Source organism: Herpailurus yagouaroundi, unplaced genomic scaffold, assembly GCF_014898765.1.
Source record: "Herpailurus yagouaroundi ecotype Mexico unplaced genomic scaffold, PumYag 140, whole genome shotgun sequence".
In the NCBI taxonomy this organism is placed as follows: domain Eukaryota; kingdom Metazoa; phylum Chordata; class Mammalia; order Carnivora; family Felidae; genus Herpailurus; species Herpailurus yagouaroundi.
In genome coordinates, this window is record NW_024412395.1 from 76,037,739 (window position 1) to 76,057,917 (window position 20,179).

General features: G+C 36.6%; 1 protein-coding gene across 2 annotated transcripts in view; it reads right to left on the bottom strand.

The window, feature by feature from the left end:
• PGAP1 (post-GPI attachment to proteins inositol deacylase 1) overlaps positions 1-20,179 on the bottom strand; it is an 81,266-nt gene that overhangs the window by 51,631 nt on the left and 9,456 nt on the right. For both annotated transcript variants that reach the window (XM_040475741.1, XM_040475740.1), the window contains exon 4: positions 1,440-1,611. In XM_040475741.1, coding sequence (XP_040331675.1) covers positions 1,440-1,611 — 172 coding nt within the window. The remainder of the gene's footprint in view (positions 1-1,439; positions 1,612-20,179) is intronic.

Below are 20,179 nucleotides of genomic sequence, written 5' to 3' on the forward strand. Positions count from 1 at the left end.
AAAATAAATAAAAAACGTTGAAAAAAAAATTAAAAAAAAAAAATTACTTTCAGCCTGAACCTTTCAGAGACAGATCATCAGTAGCCTTCAAAAACAGTAAAATTGGACTCTTTTGAAAGCTCTTTCCTCAAAGAGTTTTTTAAGATGTATTCTGAGTAATCTAACTTAACATACATGGCTCATTGACACAAAATGTAATAAAAAAGTTCTCAATTGTGATGACAAGTATTATTACTAGTCTATGCCTTTGAATTTTTTTCTAAACCTATAGGTCATTTGTAATTATTAGAATTAATAAAGCAAATTTAAGCAACTTCATTAAAACTAAAAATTTATACTGAAAGATTTCTACAAGCAAAGTTTTAAATGTAATAAGGGAAAAAATTAAACTTCACTGTAGGTACTGTTGCACCAGATATTCCAGCAAATAAATTACCCCTTGGCAATGTTATGTTAAAATGGGTACTTTGGTTTGGAGTCACTAAGGTATATTTCTCATTTTTATCACAATTAAGATAATGCAAATTTCGATAAGGTAAGAAGTGGCATAAATTTACTGCTCAGGAAAAAGAATTCTTTTTCAAAGACTTTCTTCTGTCATATAACATTTCAATAAACAGTGACGATAACACTTCTTTAAAAAATATTTATTTATTTACCTTGAGAGAGAAAGCATGAGTGGGGGAGAGGTAGAGAAAGGGAGACAGAGAATCCTAAGCAGGCTCCATGCCCAGCACAGAGCTGGACACAGGGCTCGATCTCCTGACTGTGAGATCATGACCTTAGCCGAAATCAAGAGTCAGATTCTCAACCAACTGAGCCACCCAGGCACCCCAATACTAGACTTTTCTTTGAACATGCAGATAATAATGGTACCTATCTCACAAGACTGCTCTAAGTCTCAAGTGAAATAATAATACATCATGTAAAGTCCTTAATACAACACCCAAAATATAGCAAAGTATAGTAATAAGTATTAGGAATTCTATCGCAAATTCTAAATTTGTTTAAAACTTTATTTAAAATTTACATGGTGACCTATTTATTTTAAAACAAGGCATTTCTACTGTTTTACTTAAAATATAAGCTTATTTTGAATAGAATACTGTAAGAGTTAACAAAACACAGGAAGTTTAATAAACATACTTTAAGAGAGTCATCTCTAAGAGTAACTAAACTGAAGCCCAAGTGTCTAGGGTTTATAAGATACATGTTCTCCACAGTAAGATGCTACTGACAGAGAAAACAAAACTTCCAATTATTAGCCTAAGCTGAAAGTCACAAAGAAAGATGCTCAGAAATGGAGGTGTTAATTTGAAACTGAGCTGCTTCACACATGGATAAATCTACAGCACACTCTAAAGAAAGTAGGAGCAAGGATTTGTTTAATCCTAAACAATAATGAGGAGGTCAGTTAGTGTTTATCTAATAGTACTTACCTGTTATGAAACGATCCAATGGCAACACAGGAGCAACATGAGGTGTAGCTTGTGTAATAAGAAGATTTATCAGATCTTGTTTAAAATTTTTCAATGTAAGCAATGCTCTTGCAACAAGGCCACCCATAGAGTGACCAATTATTGCCACACTTTTTGGAGCAAATTCTTGACCCTATTAAAAAAAAAAAATCACCAAGGCATAATGAAGGCTTATCATAACAAAAATTCCAAATACTTACCTGTCTATATGAGCAATTTTATAGAAAAAAAGAAAATTAAACTACTTACATAAACTTGCATAAGATACAGAAATATATTTTCATTTACTTATAATTGGTATATGCTACCATTTTGTATCCTGCCTAATATTTTTAATGGCCATGCTTTGGTTTTCTGAACCAAAATCAGAACTCTTCGTCTACCATATCATGTCTTATCATTTGTTACGTTGGATGTAAAAGATGTAATTATATTTGGTTTATTCCAAAATATTAGATTTTATAGCATAGAAGTCAGATCATTTGAAACTGAAAACATCACAAAAACTCAGAACAATTATGGTTGCCATAACAATATGATACCTCATCATATTGATATATCTTATCAAGTTACTTCTCTATTGTGCACCTGGGTTGAAAAACAAACCAGCATTCCAAAATATTTATTCACTGACAATTACATATTTTATTTTTAAAATAAGCATTGCTTTTACAAAAATCTTTTGTCTCCATATAGTATCCTTAGTTTCACTGCCAAACTTTTGCTTATCACTCTCCACACTAATCCTTCATCTATGCCTTCTCTCATAACTATGAATAAATCGGGCTTTTTACAGAAAAGAATTAACATAGTAAGCCTGAGACTGTTATCCTTATAATGGACTGCATATAAGTTGGCTCTGGGATACAGTCTGGAACCTTAGATTCCCGGATTTTCCCATAATTTCCTAAATGGAAGAATGGCTCACTATGCTGAAACTGTTTTGCAAATAATACAGTTTATACTGCATACCTGCTGTCCTTCTGGTTGGGATTTTAGTACACGCTAGGCACAGGGTCTCTACATGACCAGCCCCCAGTAAATACTATGGGCACTGAACTTCTCATGAGCTTCTCTCACAGACAACACTTCACACATCACAATTCATTGCTGTATGAATTAAATGGATCCAGTGTAACTCCCCTTTAAGGACATTTGGAGGCTTGTACCTGGCTTCCTCTGGACTTCACCCCATGCACCTTTTCTTTATTGGTTTTGCTTTGTATCCTTTCATTGTAATAAATCATAACCATGAGTACAAGTACATGCTGAATCCTATGAATCCTTCTGGACAATTATCAAGCCTGGGGATGGTCTCGGTGATTCCCAACACAGAGCTGATCTTTAAAAAAAGCCAAACTCTCCATTTGTGCTCTGAAACCCATCCCCTTCTGCCTTCTCAAGTACATCACTCCAGCAATTCTACTCACTTTTTTCTTGCATTGTTGTTTCTCGCTCTCTACCAGATCATTCTTGCTAGTATAAAAATATATTATTCTCCCTTAAAAAATAAAAACTACTCTTTTGACACCAACTTTACCCTGAGTGAGCACATCTTTCTCTACATCTCTATAGTGTAACTCACTAAAATCAACTGCCTATACAGTACTTGCTGTCTCCAATTTCTCAACTTCCATACACTCTTACACCCACTCCAATCACACTTTCACTTCAACACTCCTCCAAAATTATCAAGTCACCAAGGAATCTAATGGCCAATTCTCAATCCTCATCTTATATGAACTATCAACAGGATTTGACATAGATCACTTCCTCCTCTTTGAAATGATTTGTTCAGATTCCTTGACAACGTATTTTCCTGGTTCTCCTCTTACCTCACTGGCTACTTCTTTTTAGTCTCCTGCTGTTTCCTTCTCATCTCCCCCATGTCTTTTTTTTTTTTTAATGTTTACTTTACTTTTGAGAGAGAGACAGAGTGTGAGCAGGAAAGGGGCAGAGAGAGGGAGACACAGAATCCAAAGCAGGCTCCAGGCTCCTAGCTGTCAGCACAGAGCCCGGCACAGGACTTGAACTCATGAACAGATCATTACCTGAGCTAAAGTCAGATGCTTAACCAACCCAGGCACCCCCACCCCCCATCTCAATAAGGTAATGACTCAGGCCTCAGTCCTTAGGTCTCTTCTTTCATATCTTGACTCCATAGTGATCTCATCCAATCTCATGGCTTTAAATACATCCATATACTGGCAAGCCTCAAGTTATTATCTCCAGACTGGACCTCTTTCTCTTAAACTCTAAACTTAAAATCCAATCGCATCCTAACTATACTTGGGATATCTAACATGCATCTTAAACCGGTCTAAAACTAAATTATTAATCTCCTCCAAATACATTCTTCTTACATTTTCCCCCATCTTAGATAACGGTATTTCAATCCTTCTAGTTGTTCAGCCAAAAACTCTGGATCATTCTCAACTCTTTTTGTTTCACACTGCTCCTCCATATCTGATCTGCCAGCAAATCTTGTTTCCTTTAAGATTTATACCAATCTATTTCTTATCACCTCCAATGTTACCAACTTGATTTAAGCTACCATTATTCATGCCTGAATTACTGCAATGAGCCCCTAACTGGTCTCTTTACTTCTCTCACATCCCTTCATTTATCCTTGAAACCATCCACAGAATAATATCATTAAAACCTAAATCAGGACATGTCACTCCTTTGCTCAAAAATCTCAGCAGTGTCTTTCCCTATCATTTCAAATAAAAGGTAATATTCTTAAAATTGCCTACAAGGCTCTATCATTTGTCTCCCCCTGCCAAATTTTCCTTTATTAACTTATTCTATCTACTCCAGCCATACCAGTCTCCCTGTTTTCTTCTAATACAGCTCACATGTGCTGGCCTCATATATTTTACTTGTTTCCTCTATCTGAAATACTTTCCTCCTAAATACCCTCATGCCCTCTAATTTATAATAAACTGTCTGCTTCTCAATAGAGATCTTTGCTGGGGACCCTTATTTGTAATTGTAGTCCTCTACCCTTTGCTCCCTATGTCCCTTTCCTGTTTTATTTTACTTTTTGGCATTTAATACTCTGTAAGATAGTATATATTTTTATTATTTATGTTTATTATCTGCCTCTCCTGACTAGAACATAAGGTCCATGAGGGCTTAGATTTCTGTTTTATTCACTGCTATAACTGCATGTAGATTCAGGTGCTGAATAAATGAGGTTTCCTCCATGTGCAATGTCCTCTCACTTTCTCACACTCAAATCCTGTCCATTCAACAAAATTCAGTTGTCTCGAACTCCTACAGTACCTGGTTGTAAAATGAATCTTATGTTCTAAAAGCCTCAATTTAAAAGCGAGTTTATTAGCTCTATTATAAATTTAATATGTAGTCATTAGGGAAAATATGAAAACAAAAATACAGAAGGGAAAAACTACCTAGCATAACACATTAAAGATACACTTATTTATTGTGAATGACATTTATGGAGATAAATCTCATTCTGTAAAAACATATTTATCTTACCCAATATATATCAAATACTTAAAAGGTCCTGCACCTAATTTCGCTTGTCTCCTCCTATATTATCCAGTACAGATTTAAGCTTAAAAAACACTTGCTATTGAAGTAACTTTAAAATGCTGGCTAACGCAAAGAACCATGAAGTCTAAATTTCATTCTCAAGATGCATAAGTATCATACTGCTTGAATTTTACTATAGCTATATAGTTAAGTCTTCAAATTAGGCAGTGCAAGTTCTCCAACATTGCTCTTTTTCAAGACAGTTTGGCTTTTTTGGGTACTTTGCATTTCCACATAAGTTTGTAAATTTTTACAAAAACACCTCCTGGTATTTTCATTTGTATTGCATTAACTCTGCTGCTTAATTTGGAGAGAATTTATCTCTTAATTTTAAGTCTTCTAATCCTTAAAGTTGGTTCATTTATTTGGATTCCTTTCCCTCAGCAAGTTTTACAGTTTGCAGTGTACAGATATTGTATATCTCCCATTAAATTTATCCATAAGAATTGTATTTTTATATTATTGAAAATGCACTTTAAAATTTCCCCTTCCATTTATTCAGTGATTTTTGAATACTGACCATTTGCCCTGAGAAACTGTTAAATTCACTCATGAATTATAATTCTCTGTAAATTCCTTTAAATGTTTCTGTATATTTGTATCATCTTTAAATGTTTCTGTATATTTGTATCATCTTGTGATCACATCTTATTTATCTCATCCAATAAACACCTTTATCAGAAATAGTTCTTAACCTAATAGCTTGTTTCCTCCTGTAATGCATAATACTTAATTTCCTTGGGTTGAGAAAGTTTGCATCTGTTCCTAATGCACTGAATTCTGTGGGTTTTCCTTAAATCATGAATGGGTACTGAATGTAACCAAATGATTTTCTTCATCTATTAAGATGATCCTACGATGAATTACACTGATTGATACTTAAATATTAAACCAACTTTGCATTCTTGGGATAAATCCTATCTAGTCATATTATAGTTTAAGATATTGCTGGATTTCATAGCCTAATTTTTTGTTGAGAATCTTACATCTATGTTCATGAGGAATACTCTCTATTTTTTTTCCAAACAATATTAACGTCTGATTTTGATAAGGTTTGCATGTTTCTTAAAATGAACTATAAGTATTATCTCTTCCTCTATTTTCTCAGCTTGTATGAGATGGGATTATTTCTTTCTTAAATGTGTCATGGATTTTACCACTGAAGTCATTTAACTCTAGGGTTTTCTTGGCAATAAGATTTTTAGTTACAAATATAAAAAATGTTAAACATATAGGGCTAGTCAGAGATTCTTTCTCTTGTGTCTGTTTTGTAATTTGTTTCAAGAGATTTGAGAATTTCAACCAAGTTGTCAAATTTATTGGTGTAATGTTGTTCATAATAATCCTTTAATAGCTTCTTACTATCTGTAGGCTCTGTAGAGATGTCCCTTCTTTCATTCCCAGTATTGTTAATTTGTATTCTTTTTTTTCATCAGTTTAGATAAGGGTTTACCAATTCTTAGATCTCTTAGAAGAATGAGCCATTGGTATAATTTTTCCCCCTTTGTCTATTTTCTGTTTCCTTGATTTCTATTCCCTATTGTTTCCTTCCTTTTGAGTTTTACTTTGTTCTTTCTATAGTTTAAGTTGAAAGGTTGGATCACTGTTTTTAAACCTTGTTCTTTTCTAACATAAGCATTTAAGACTAGAGTATTTCTTCTAACCACTACTTTAATTTTATAAATTCTGATGTGTTTTCATTTTAATTAGGTTCAAAACATCTTCAAATTTCACCTGTTAGTTTCTTTTTGACCTGAGTTGTCTAGAAGTAATCTCTAAATATTTGCTGATTTTCCAGATATGTTTTTGTTAATTTTAAATTTAATTCTGCTATGTTCAGAAAATATACCCTGTATGATTTGAATCCTTTGAAATTTACGTTGACTTATTTCATGGCCTAGCATATGAAATTTTTTGTAAATGTTCCTTTTGCATTTATTCAACGTTTTTTTTTTTTTTTTGGGACAGAGAGAGACAGAGCATGAACGGGGGAGGAGCAGAGAGAGAGGGAGACACAGAATCGGAAACAGGCTCCAGGCTCTGAGCCATCAGCCCAGAGCCCGACGCGGGGCTCGAACTCACGGAGCGCGAGATCGTGACCTGGCTGAAGTGGGACGCTTAACCGACTGCGCCACCCAGGCGCCCCTCCTTTTGCATTTAAAGAGAACATAGCTAGTGGGGGAGCTAAGATGACAGCATAGTAGGAGGACCTTAAGCTTGTCTTGTCCCTCGAATACAACTAGATAACTATCAAATCATTCCGAATACCCAAGAAATCGACCTGAGGACTGACAGAACAAACTGCACAATAGAGGGAGAAATGAGGCCACATTGAGGAAGGAAGAAAGATAGGAAGTACAGAAACATGGTTTGGGGGAGAAAGCAATCGCTGGTGCTACAGAGAGAAGGGAGCCCTGGTCCTGGAGCAAGGCAAGAGAGGATGGAGCATACAGGGATACACACAAGGAGAACACTGGAGCCACTGGCTGAGAAAACGAGAGGGGCTGATTTTCATGTTTTGCAAGTTAGCAGGGCTCAAAGACCAGAGTTTTAAAGGTCTGCAGGCTTGGCTGGGAGAGACCCCTGAATGCACTGCCATAAACCTGGAAAGAAGGCAAACAACCCCAGGGTAGAAGACACGATCTACAGATCACTTAAGGCACAGGGGGAGAAACTATTCGTTCTTCTAGGAGTGCATCTGTGGGAGGGGGCATTCAGAGAGATGCCTCTCTGGGGACAAAACAGCTGGCTGGTGCCATTTCCTTCCCCTGCCCCTCATATAGGCACAGAGACACCTGCTAAGGGCAGCTAAATCGGACACTGGCTGTTTAGCCTGCTTTGCTCCTAATCCCATATCCCTGTGCTCTGTGCACAACTGCCCTTCTAAGTCAAACCTGTACCTATCCCAGCACAGTGAAACTCTACCTCAAAAGACCAGCACAGGCCACTGCCACAGCACATCCCTGAAGTCTGATGTTTCAAAAGTCAGCAGGCTTGGCTGGGATAGAGCCCAAAGTGCACTGCGCTTGTCTAGGCAGGCAAGCAACCCGAGGCAGACAGCATGAAAAACACCTGGGAAAAACAAGGGGAAATTGTTTGTCCTTCAGAGTGCTTCCCTGAGAGCACAGCAAGCGCAGGAGAGGGGTCTCCAGGGACAAAGGAGCTGGCTGGTACCATTTCCCTTTCCCTCCCCCCACTTAGCATAAGCACAGAACCACCTATAGTAAACAGCACAGCACCAACACTGGCTGCCTAACCTGCTTACACCAACACGCGCCCGGTACCAGCAGAGCGGGCCCATTCCCCAAAGATCAGCACAAACCCGACACATATGAGGTCTACCAACCAGAGAGTTCTGCAAGGCTTCAGTACTTGTGGAAGTAGTACCAGGTCTGATTCAATAAACAGATCAGAACACACCTAGTTAAAACTTACCACACTCTGGCCAAGGTCCAAAAACTGCCCACTGCAAGCAAGGAGAGCCTCTGTAGACCACTGGCCTGACGGATAGAGCAGCCAAAACACAGCAGCAGTATGCAGGCAGCACACACCAGAAACATTCCCTGAAGCGCCAGGCCCTGCACACTAAATGACCTCTCCCCCATAAAGCCATTACTCTCATGAGCAGGAAAAACAACAGGCTTTTCCAACACAGAGAAGACCGAGACTTAGACAAAATGCCAAGATGGAGGAAATCATACCAAAGGAAAGAACAAGAAAAGATTGCATGGTCAGAGATCTAATCAAAACAGACATAAGTAGTATGCCTGATGGAGACCTTAAAGCAATGATCATAAGGACATTCACTGGCTTGAGAAAAGCATAGAAGACATCAGAGTGACGCTGGCTGCTAAGATAAAAGAATTAAAAAAAAATCAGAAGTGAAAACGGCAATAACTGAAATTTGAAACAGACTGGAAAATACTAATCCACAAGAATAGAAGCAGAGGAATGAATAAGTGATATAGAAGACAGAATAACGGAACATAATGAAGCTGAACAAAAGAGAGAAAGAATTATGGATCACAAGAATAGACTTAGGGAACTCCATTAAATGTAGTAACATTTGTATCATAGGAGTTCCAGAAGGGGAGAGAGAGAGAGAGAGAGAGAGAGAGAGAGAGAGAGAGAGAGAGAGAAAGGAGAAGATGAGGAAATACAGCTGAAAACTTCCCTAATCTGGGGAAGGAAACACACATCCAAATCCAGGAGGCACAGGGAACTCCCATTAAAATCAGGCAAACATCAAGACATACTGTAGTTAAATTTGCAAAAATAGTGATAAAGAAAAAGTCCTAAAAGCAGCAAGACAGAAGAAGTCCCTAACTTTACAAGGGAAAACCCATAAATATAGCTGCAGACCTCTCCACAGAAACTTGACAGGCCAGATGGGAGTGGTATAATTTATTCAATGTGCTGAATGGGAAAAATCTGTAGCCAAGAATACTCTACCCAGCGAGGCTATCATTCACAACAGGAGACAAAGGATTGCCCAAATAAAAACTAAAGGAGTCCATGACCACTAACTCAGCGATGCAAGAAATATTAAAAGGGATTCTTTGAGTGGGAAGGAAAGACCAAGAGTGACAAAGAAGGAAGAGAAAATCTCCAGAAGTCACAACAAAACAAGTAATAAAATGGCACTAAATACATATCAATAGTTACTCTGAATGTAAGTGGATTGAACACTTCAATCAAAAGATAGAGGGTGTCAGAATGGATAAAAACCTAAGACCCAGCTATATGCTGCCTACAAGAGACTCATTTTAGACCAAAAGACACCCACAGATTGAAAGTGAGGGGATGTAGAAATATTTATCATGCAAAGGAAGTCAAAAGAAAGACACTGTAGCAATACTTACATCAGACAAGCTAGATTTTATTTTATTATATTTTTAATTTAAATTTTAGTTAAAATACAGTACAATACTGGATTCAGGAGTAGAATTCAGTGATTCATCACTTATATACAACACTTAGTCCTCATCAAAACAAGTGACCTCCTTAGTACCCATCACTCATCTAACCCATCTCCCACCGACCTCCCTCCACCAACCCAGTTTGTTCTCTATCATTAAGAGTCTCTCGTAGTTTGTTACCCTTTCTTCTCCTTTTCCACCCCCCTACCCATATGTTCATCTGTTTTGTTTCTTAAATTCCACATATGAATGAAATCATATGGAATTTGTCTTTCTCTGACTGACTTATTTCACTCAGCATAATACATTCTAACTCCAACCACGTCACTGCAAATGGCAAGATTTCATTCTTGTTGATGGCTCAGTAATATTCCAGGGTGTGTGTATGTGTGTCTGTGTGTATACACCATATCTTCTTTATCCATTTATCAGTTGATGGACATTTAGGCTCTCTCCATAGTTTGGCCATTGCTGATAATGCTTCTATAAACATTGGGGTGAACGTACCCCTTCAAATCTGTATATTTGTATCCTTTGGGTAAATACCTAACAGTGCAATTGCTGGATCATATGGTAGTTCTATATTTACTTGTTTTGAGGAACTTCCATACTGTTCCCCAGAGTGGCTGCACAGTTTCACACAAGCTAGATTTTAAACCAAAGACTGTAATAAGAGATGAAGAAGGATACTATATCATGATAAAGGAGATTATCCAACAAAAAGATCTAATAACTATAAATATTTATGCCTTCAATACTGGAGTACCCAAATATATAAAACAATCAATAACAAACATAAAAGAACTCAAGATAATAATACAATAATACTAGGGGACTTTAACACCCCACTTACATCAATGGACAGATCATCTAGGCAGAAAAGCAACAAGGAAACAATGATTTTGAATGACACAATGATATAAAGAACTCACCAAACTCCACATCTGAAAAACAAATAATCCAATGAAGAAATGGGCAGAAGACACGAATAGACACTTTTCTAAAGAAGACATCCAGATGGCCAACAGACACATGAAAAGATGCTCAACATCACTCATCATCCAGGAAATACAAATCAAAGCCACACTGAGATACCACCTCACACTGGTCAGAGTGGCTAAAATGAACAAATCAGGAGACTATAGATGTTGGAGAGGATGTGGAGAGATGGGAACCCTCTTGCACCGTTGGTGGGAATGCAAACTGGTGCAGCCACTCTGGAAAACAGTGTGGAGGTTCCTCAAAAAATTAAAAATAGATCTGCCCTATGACCCAGCAATAGCACTGCTAAGAATTTACCCAAGGGATACAGGAGTGCTGATGCATAGGGGCACTTGTACCCCCCCCAATGTTTATAGCAGCACTTTCAACAATAGCCAAATTGTGGAAAGAGCCTAAATGTCCATCAACTGACGAATGAATAAAGAAGATGTGGTTTATATATACAATGGAATACTACTTGGCAATGAGAAAGAATGAAATCTGGCCATTTGTAGCAATGTGGATGGAAATGGAGAGTATGATGCTAAGTGAAATAAGTCAGGCAGAAAAAGACAGATATCATATGTTTTCACTCATATGTGGATCCTGAGAAACTTAACAGAAGTCCATGGGGGGAGCGGAAGGCGGGGGAAATGTTAAAGAGAGGGAAGGGGGCAAGCCATAAGAGACTCTTAAATACTGAGAACAAACAGGGTTGATGGGGAGTGGGGGAGAGGGGAAAGTGGGTGATGGGCATTGAGGAGGGCATCTGTTGGGATGAGCCCTGGGTGTTGTATGGAAACCAATTTGACAATAAATTATATTTAATAAAAAAAAGGCAAAAAATAAAATATTTACTGAGTCAAAAAAATAAATAAAATAAAATTAGGTTTAGTAAACATAAAAAAAAAATGAATGACACACTGAACCAGATGAACTTAACAGATATATTCAGAATATTTCATCCTAACACAGCAGAATAAACACTCTTTTCAAGTGCACATGGGACACTTTCCAGAATAGATCATATATTAGGTCACTAATCAGGCCTCAACAAGCACAAAAAGAAAAATCATACCATGCATATTTTCTGACCACAATGCTATGAAACTGGAAGTAAACCACAACAAAAAATTTGGAAAGACCACAAATACATGGAGGTTAAACAACATGCTACTAAAGAACGAATGGGTCAAACAGGAAATCAAAGAAGAAATTTCAAAAATAGATAGAAACAAATGAAAATGAGAACATAACGGTCTGAAACCTTTGTGATGAAGCAAAAGCATCACAAAGAGGAAAGTATATATCAACACAGGCCTACCTCAAGTAGCAAGAAAAATCTCAAATAAACAACCTAACTTTATACCTAAATGAGGTTGAAAGAGATAAACAAACGAAGGCTAAAGACAGAAGGGAAATAGTAAAGATGAGAGCAGAAATAAATGACACAGGAACTAAAAAATGGTAGAACAGATTAATGAAACTGGGAGCTGGTTCTGTGAAAAAATTAATAAAATTGATAAATCTCTAGCAGACTTATCAAAAAGAAAAGAAAAAGGACCCCAATAAATAAATTCACGACTGAGAGAGATCATAAACAACACTACAAAAATACAACAATTATAAGAGAATATTATGGAAAAGTATATCCTAACAAATTGGACAACCTAGAAGAAATGGATAAACTCCTAGAAAATATAAATTACCAAAACTGAAAAAGGAATAAAAAACTTGAACAGACCGATAACCAGTAAAGAAAGTGAATCAGTAATCAAAAAACTCCCAACAAACAAAAGTTCAGGAATAGATGGCTTCACAGGCAAATTCTATCAAACATTTAAAGAAGAGGTAATACCCATTTTTCTCAAACAGTTCCAAAAAAAAAAAAAAGAAATGGAAGGAAATCTTCCAAACTCATTCCAAAACCAGAAAGACTCCACTAAAAAAGAGAAAACTACAGGCCAATATCCCTGATGAACATGGATGCAAAAATTCTCAACAAAATACTAGGAAATTGAATCCAACAGTACATTAAAAGAATCATTCACCATGATCAAGTAGGATTTATTCCTGGGCTGCAAGGGTGGTTCAATATTCACAAATCAGTAAATATGAAACACCACATAATAAAATGAGACAAACCATATGATCCTTTCACTAGATTCAGAAAAAGCATTTGACAAAGTACAACATCCATTCATGTAAAACCCCTCAACATAATAAAAGCCATATACAAAAAACCCACAACTAGTATCATCCTCAATGGGGGAAAACTGAGAGCTTTTTCTCTTCAGTCAGAAACAAGACAGGGACGACCACACTCACCATTCTTATTTAACATAGTACTGGAAGTCCTAGCCTCAGCATTCAGACAACAAAAAGAAATAAAAGGCATCCAAATCAGCAAGAAAGAAGTCAAATTTTCACCATTTGCAGATAACATGATACTTTATGTAGAAAACCCAAAGATTCCAGCAAAAAACTGCTAGAGCTGATACACAAATTCAGTAAAGTTGCAGGATACAAAAACAACATACAGAAATCTGTTGCATTTCTATACATCAATAATGAAGCAGCAGAAAGAAAAATCAAGGAATCAGTCCCATTTACAACTGCACCAAAAACCGTAAGATAACCAGGAATAAACCTAACTAAAGGATAATGTACTCTGAAAACTATAAAACACTGATGAAAAGAATTGAAGATGAACAAAAAACATAAAATATTCCATGCTCATGGATTGGAAGAACAAATATTGTTAAAATGTCTATACTACCCAAAGCAATCTACACATTTAATACAATCCCTATCAACATACCCCCAAGCATTTTTGACAGCTAGAACAATCCTAAAATTTGTATGGAACCACAAAACACTCGAACAGCCAAAGCAAACTTGAAAAAGAAAAGAAAAGCTGGGGGCATCATAATTCCAGACTTCAAGCTGTATCACAAACTGTAGTCATTAAGACAGTACTGGCACAAAAACAGACACATAGATCAAAGCAACAGAATAGATAACCCAGAAATGGACCTACAACTATATGGCCAACTAATCTTCAAGAAGGCAGAAAAAGGGGCGCCTGGGTGGCTCAGTTGGTTAAGCGTCTGACTTCGGCTCAGGTCATGATGTCACAGTTCATGAGTTCGAGCCCCGTGTCGGGTTCTGACAGCTTGTGCTCTCTCTCTCTCTCTCTCAAAAATAAATAAACATTAAAAAAAATTTTTTTTTTAAGGCAGAAAAAGTATCTAATGTAAAAAAGATAGTCTCTTCAACAAATAGTGTTCGGAAACCTGGATAGCAACATGCAAAAGAGTGATACTGGACCTCTTTCTTTCTTTCTTTTTAAATTTTTTCAATGTTTATTTACTTCTGAGAGAGAGAGACAGACAGAATGTGAGTAGGGGAGGTACAGAGAGAGAGGGAGACACAGAATCTGAAGCAGGCTCCAGGCTCTGAGCTGTCAGCACAGAGCCTGATGCAGGGCTTGAACTCACAGACTGCAAGCCATGACCTGAGCCAAAGTCAGACACTTAACTAACTGAGCCACCCAGGTGCCCCTGGACCACTGTTTTATACCATACACAAAAATAAATTCAAAATGGATAAAAGACCTAACATAAGACAGGAAGCCATCAAAATCCTAGAGGAAAACATAGATAGTAACCTCTTGGACATCAGCCATAACAACTTCATACTAGATACATCTCCTGAGGCAAGGGAACAAAAGCAAAAATAAACTAGGTATCACTTCACAGCAATCAGAATGGCTAAAATTAACAACACAGGAAACAGTGTTAGCGAGGATGTGGAGAAAGGGGAATCCATTTCCACTGTTGCTGGGAATGCAAACTGGTGCAAGCCACTGTGGAAAATAGTATGGAGACTCCTCAAAAAGTTAAAAATATGGCCGCAGCAACTTCTTACTCAACACATCTCCAGAGGCAAGGGAAACAAAAGCAAAAATGAACTATTGGGACCTCATCAAAATAACAAGCTTTTGCACGGCGAAGGAAACAATCAGCAAAACTAAAAGGCAACTGACGGAATGGGAGAAGATATTTGCAAACAGCATATCAGATTAAGGGTTAGTATCCAAAATCTATAAAGAACTTATCAAACTCAACACCCAAAAAAACAAATAATCCACTGAAGAAATGGGCAAAAGACATAAATAGACACTTGTCCAAAGAAGACATCCAGATGGCCAACCGACACATGAAAACATGGTCAACATCACTCATCATCAGGGAAATACAAATCAAAACCACAATAAGATACCACCTTACACCTGTCAGAATGGCTAACATTAACAACTCAGGCAACAACAGATGTTGGCAAGGATGCGGAGAAAGAGGATCTCTTTTGCATTGTTGGTGGGAATGCAAGCTGGTGTGAATGCAAGCTGGTTCAGCCACTCTGGGAAACAGTATGGAGGTTCCTTAGAAAATTAAAAATAGAACTACCCTATGACCCAGCAATTGCACTACTAGGTATTTATCCAAGGGATACAGGTGTGCTGTTTCGAAGGGACACGTGCACCCCAACGTTTATAGCAGCACTATCAACAACAGCCAAAGTATGGAAAGAGCCCAAATGTCCATCGATGGATGAATGGATAAAGAAGATGTGGTGTGTATATATATATATATATATATATACACACAATGGAGTATTACTCGACAATCAAAAAGAATGAGATCTTGCTATTTGCAACTATATGGATGGAACTAGAGGGTATTATGCTAAGCAAAATTAGTCAGAGAAAGACAAATATCATATGACTTCCTTCACTCATGTGCAGATTTTAAGACACAGAACAGATGAACACAAGGGAAGGGAAGCAAAAATAATATAAAAACAGGGAGGGGGACAAAACATAAGAGATCCTTAAATAAGGAGAACAAACAGGGTTACTGGAGGGGTTGTGGGAGGGGGATGGGCTAAATGAATAAAAAAGGTGTCAAGGAATCTATCCCTGAAATCACTGTTGCACTATATGCTAACTAACTTGGATGTAAATTAAAAAAATAAAATTAAAAATAATTTTTTTTAAATAGACATATTATGGTGGATATCCAGGTAGTTGAAGACTGTGTAGTAATCAACTCCAAATTCCACCTCCCTCAAATGATATAAAATAAATTCACAACTACAGTGAACTGTTTAAATGGAAAAAAAAAAAAGTTAAAAATAGAACTACCCTACAATATAACAATTGCACTACTAGGTATTTACCCAAGGGATAAAAAATACTGACTCTAATGAGCACATGCACCCCAATGTTTATAGCAGCATTATAAATAACAAAATTATAGAAAGAGCCCAAATGTCCACTGACTGATAAATGAATAGAGAACATGTGGTATATATATGTGTGTGTATGTACACACACACGCGCGCGCACACACACACACACACACACACACACACACCACAGTGGAGTATTATTTAGCCATTAAAAAAGAACAAAATCTTTCCATTTTGGGCACCTGGTGGCTCAGTCAGTCAGGCATCCAACTTCAGCTCAGGTCATGATCTCACGGTCCATGGGTTCAAGCTCCATGTCGGGCTCTGTGCTGACAGCTCGGAGCCTGGAGCCTGCTTTGGATTCTGTGTCTCCCTCTCTCTCTGCCTCTCCCCTGCTTGCACTGTCTCTTTCTCTCAAAAATAAATAAATGATAAAAAAAAATTTTTTTTTAAATCTTTCCATTTGAAACAACATGGATGGAGCTAGAGAGTTATTATGCTAAGTGAAATAAGTCAGAGAAAGACTAATGCCATATGATTTCACTCATACATGGAATTTAAGAAACAAAACAAATGGGGGTGCCTGTGTGACTCAGTCGGTTAAACATCGGCTTGATTTTTGGCCATAGTCATGATCTCGCAGTTCTGTGAGACTGAACCTCAAGTCGGGCTCCGCACCGTCAGCTTGGGATTCTCTCTCCCTCCCACTGCTCACATGAACATGAGCTTTCTTTCTCAAAATAAATAAACATTAAAAAAAAAAAAGAACAAATAAACATAAGGGAGGTGAATAGGTCGAATAGGTGATGGGTACTAAGGAGGGCACTTGCTGTGGATGAGAACTCGTGTTGTATGTAAGTGATGAATTGTCAAATTCTACACCTGAAATTACTATTACACTGTATGTTAACTAACTTGAATTTAAATACAAATGCGAGGAAGAAAATTTTAAAAGCAAAAAAAACAAATTAAAAAAATAAAGGTAACAAGTTTCTACAGTTGTTGGATGTAGTATACTATAAATTTCAACAGGTTAAGCTGGTTAATACTGTTCAAATCTTCCATACCTTACTGATTTTGTCTATTTTATGAATTATGGAGATAAGATTGCTGAAATTACCAAATCTAATCATGGATTTACTATTTCTTTCTCTATGTTGTTAGTTTCTGCTTCATGAATGTAGAAACTTTGTTATTAGGTACATACTCACTTGAGATTGTTTTGCCTTCTTGATGAACTCTATCATTGTAAAATGTCCTTTAACTCTAATATCTTTTGTCCTAGAATCTATTTAATTGATATTAAGACAGCCATGCCAGCTTTCCAATGATCTGTGTACGTATATTTTTTCCCATTCTTTTAAAAGTAATCTATCAGGATCTTTCCATTTAAAGTGGCTTTTACTTTCTAGTAGATAGATTAGCATATAATTGGGTTGGTCTTGCCTTTCTTATACAGTCTGACAACGTCTTCCTTTTAACTGGAGTGATTAATCCATCTGTAATTAATGTAATTATTGATATAGTTGGGTTTAACTCTATCATTTTGTCATTCGTTTCTTGTCTATTTGTCCCAGCTTATTTCTTTCTTCTTTCCTTCTATTTCTTCTCCATTTACTCTTTTTCTTCTCCATTTACTCTTTACTCTTTTGCTATATCTCCCTTTTGTCGCTGGTATTCTAGAAATTACAATATGCAACCATATTGGTCTACTCTGAATTAATATTATACCACTTACTTAATGCAAAGGAATAATTCTATACATTCCTCTCCCCATCCTTTTCACCATTTATATATTTTTCTTCTAAATAAGTTATAAACCTCATACTATGGGGTTTTTTGCTGTAAACAAATTAACCTTTTTATTTTGAACAAATTAAAGAAATGTTGCAAAAATAGCACAAGAGAGTTCTCCTATGCCTCTCATCCAACTTCATTTATTATTAACATTTACATAGCCATAGGACAATTATCAAAACAAAGAAATTAACGTTGCTGGGGTGCCTGGATGGCTCAGTCAGGTAAGCATCCTACTACTCTTGGTTTCAGCTCAGGTTTTGATGTCACAGTTAATGAGTTCTATCCTCACATCAGGCTCTGCACTGATGGTGTGGAGCCTGCTTGAAATTGTCTCTCTTGTCTCTGACCCTCCCCTGCCATGCATGCTTTCTCTCTCTCTCTCTCTCTCTCTCTCACAATAAATAAAACTTAAAAAAAATTAACATTTTAACTTCAGCTCAACTGTTATTAACTAAACTGTAGACCTAATATAAATTTCATCCATTTTCTCACAAATGTACTTTTTCTATTTCAGGATTTCATCCAACATCCTACCTCGCATTGTTATTTCTCCTTAGTTTCCTCTAACCTGTGACAGTTCTTCAGTGTTCACTTTTTTATGATCGTGATACTTTTAAACAGAACTGATTATTTTGTAGTATGACTCTCAATTTGGGTTTTCCTGACGTTTTCTCATGATTAACGTGAGGTTGACAATGCCACAGAAATTATGCTGCAACCTTCTCAATGCATCACGTCAAGGAGATTTATATCAATATGTCTTATTACACATGTCAAGGAGGTTTCTATCAACATGTGTTATTACCGGTGATGTTAATCTTGGTTAAGATGGTATCTGCCAGGTTTCTCCACTGTAAAGTTATTCTTCCCCTTTGTAGTTAATGAATATTTCAGAAAAGATTCTTTGAGATCATGTAAATATCCTTTTTCTCCTCAAACTTTCACCCATTAATTAGCATTCATCTTGTCTACAGCAAGTATTACTGTACTGTTCACCTAATGCTAATCTTTTATTTCCCTTTGTCTACTAATGACAAACTGCCAGTTTTTATAACTCTGAACATATCTTTATTTTGCCCTCACTTTTGAATGATATTTTTGCTGGGTATGCAATTTTAGGTTGAAGAGTACCCTTCCTAACCTCATCTCCAAGATCTTTACGATGTTATCCTGTTGTTTTTTGGCTTTCACTATTTCTTATGTAAAAGCACTGGTAATTTTTACTCTGTATGTTTACTCTGTATGTTAGGTAAAGGATCTTTTTCTTTTGGCTGCTTTTAAGATTTTTCTCTTTACTTTAGTTTTCAACAATTTGACTATGATACATATAAGTGTGATTTTGTATTTCTCCTGCTTAACACTTACTGATCTTCTTGGACCTGTGGGTTGAAAATTTTTAATCAAAATTGACCAACTGGGAACCATTACTTCTTTAAATATTTTTTCCTTTCCAATTTCTTTCTCTTCTAGAGTTCCAATTATATCAATCTTAGATTACTGAGTATTGCCCCACAGGTTCCTGAGGCTCTTTCTTTTTCATTCTTTTGTCCGGTGTTTCATTTTGGGATAGTTTCTATTGTCGTACCTTCAAATTCAATGATCTCTTATTCTGTAGTATTCAATCGGCTTAAAGCCTATGTACTGAATTTTTCATTTCTGGTATGTATTGCTTCAGTTCTATATTTTCCTTTTTGTTCTTCTTTTTTAATAGTTTCCATGTCTTTGCTGAGACTCCTCATCTGTTCTCTTGTTATACATACTTACCTTACCTTACTTAACCCCTTACCCTTGAGTATTTTTGAGGCTTCTATTTAAGCATTAAGGTGGATCCTAGAATGGCTCTTACTTTAGACTTAGAATATAGAATAGTCTTACGCCTAAATAGTATCCTTTCTGGGATCTCAACAATGCCCAGAGTGTTCAAATAGGTCTTCCTGCTCCAGCTGATCAGAACTCCTATTTCCTAGCACCATGTGACCTCTGGAATCTCAATTCAGGTATTCCTGAATTCCTCCAGTAGCTTTTTTTTTTTTTTTTTGCCAGGAGCTTCATTGTGGCATACTATGGGAGGCAGTGGCTCCACCTCAGTAGGCAGTGGTATTTTATCCCTGACATTGTTTAGAAGTGTTGGCACAGAATGATTTTTAGACTGTTTTACCACTCTTTCAAATTTCTCTAAAGATATAT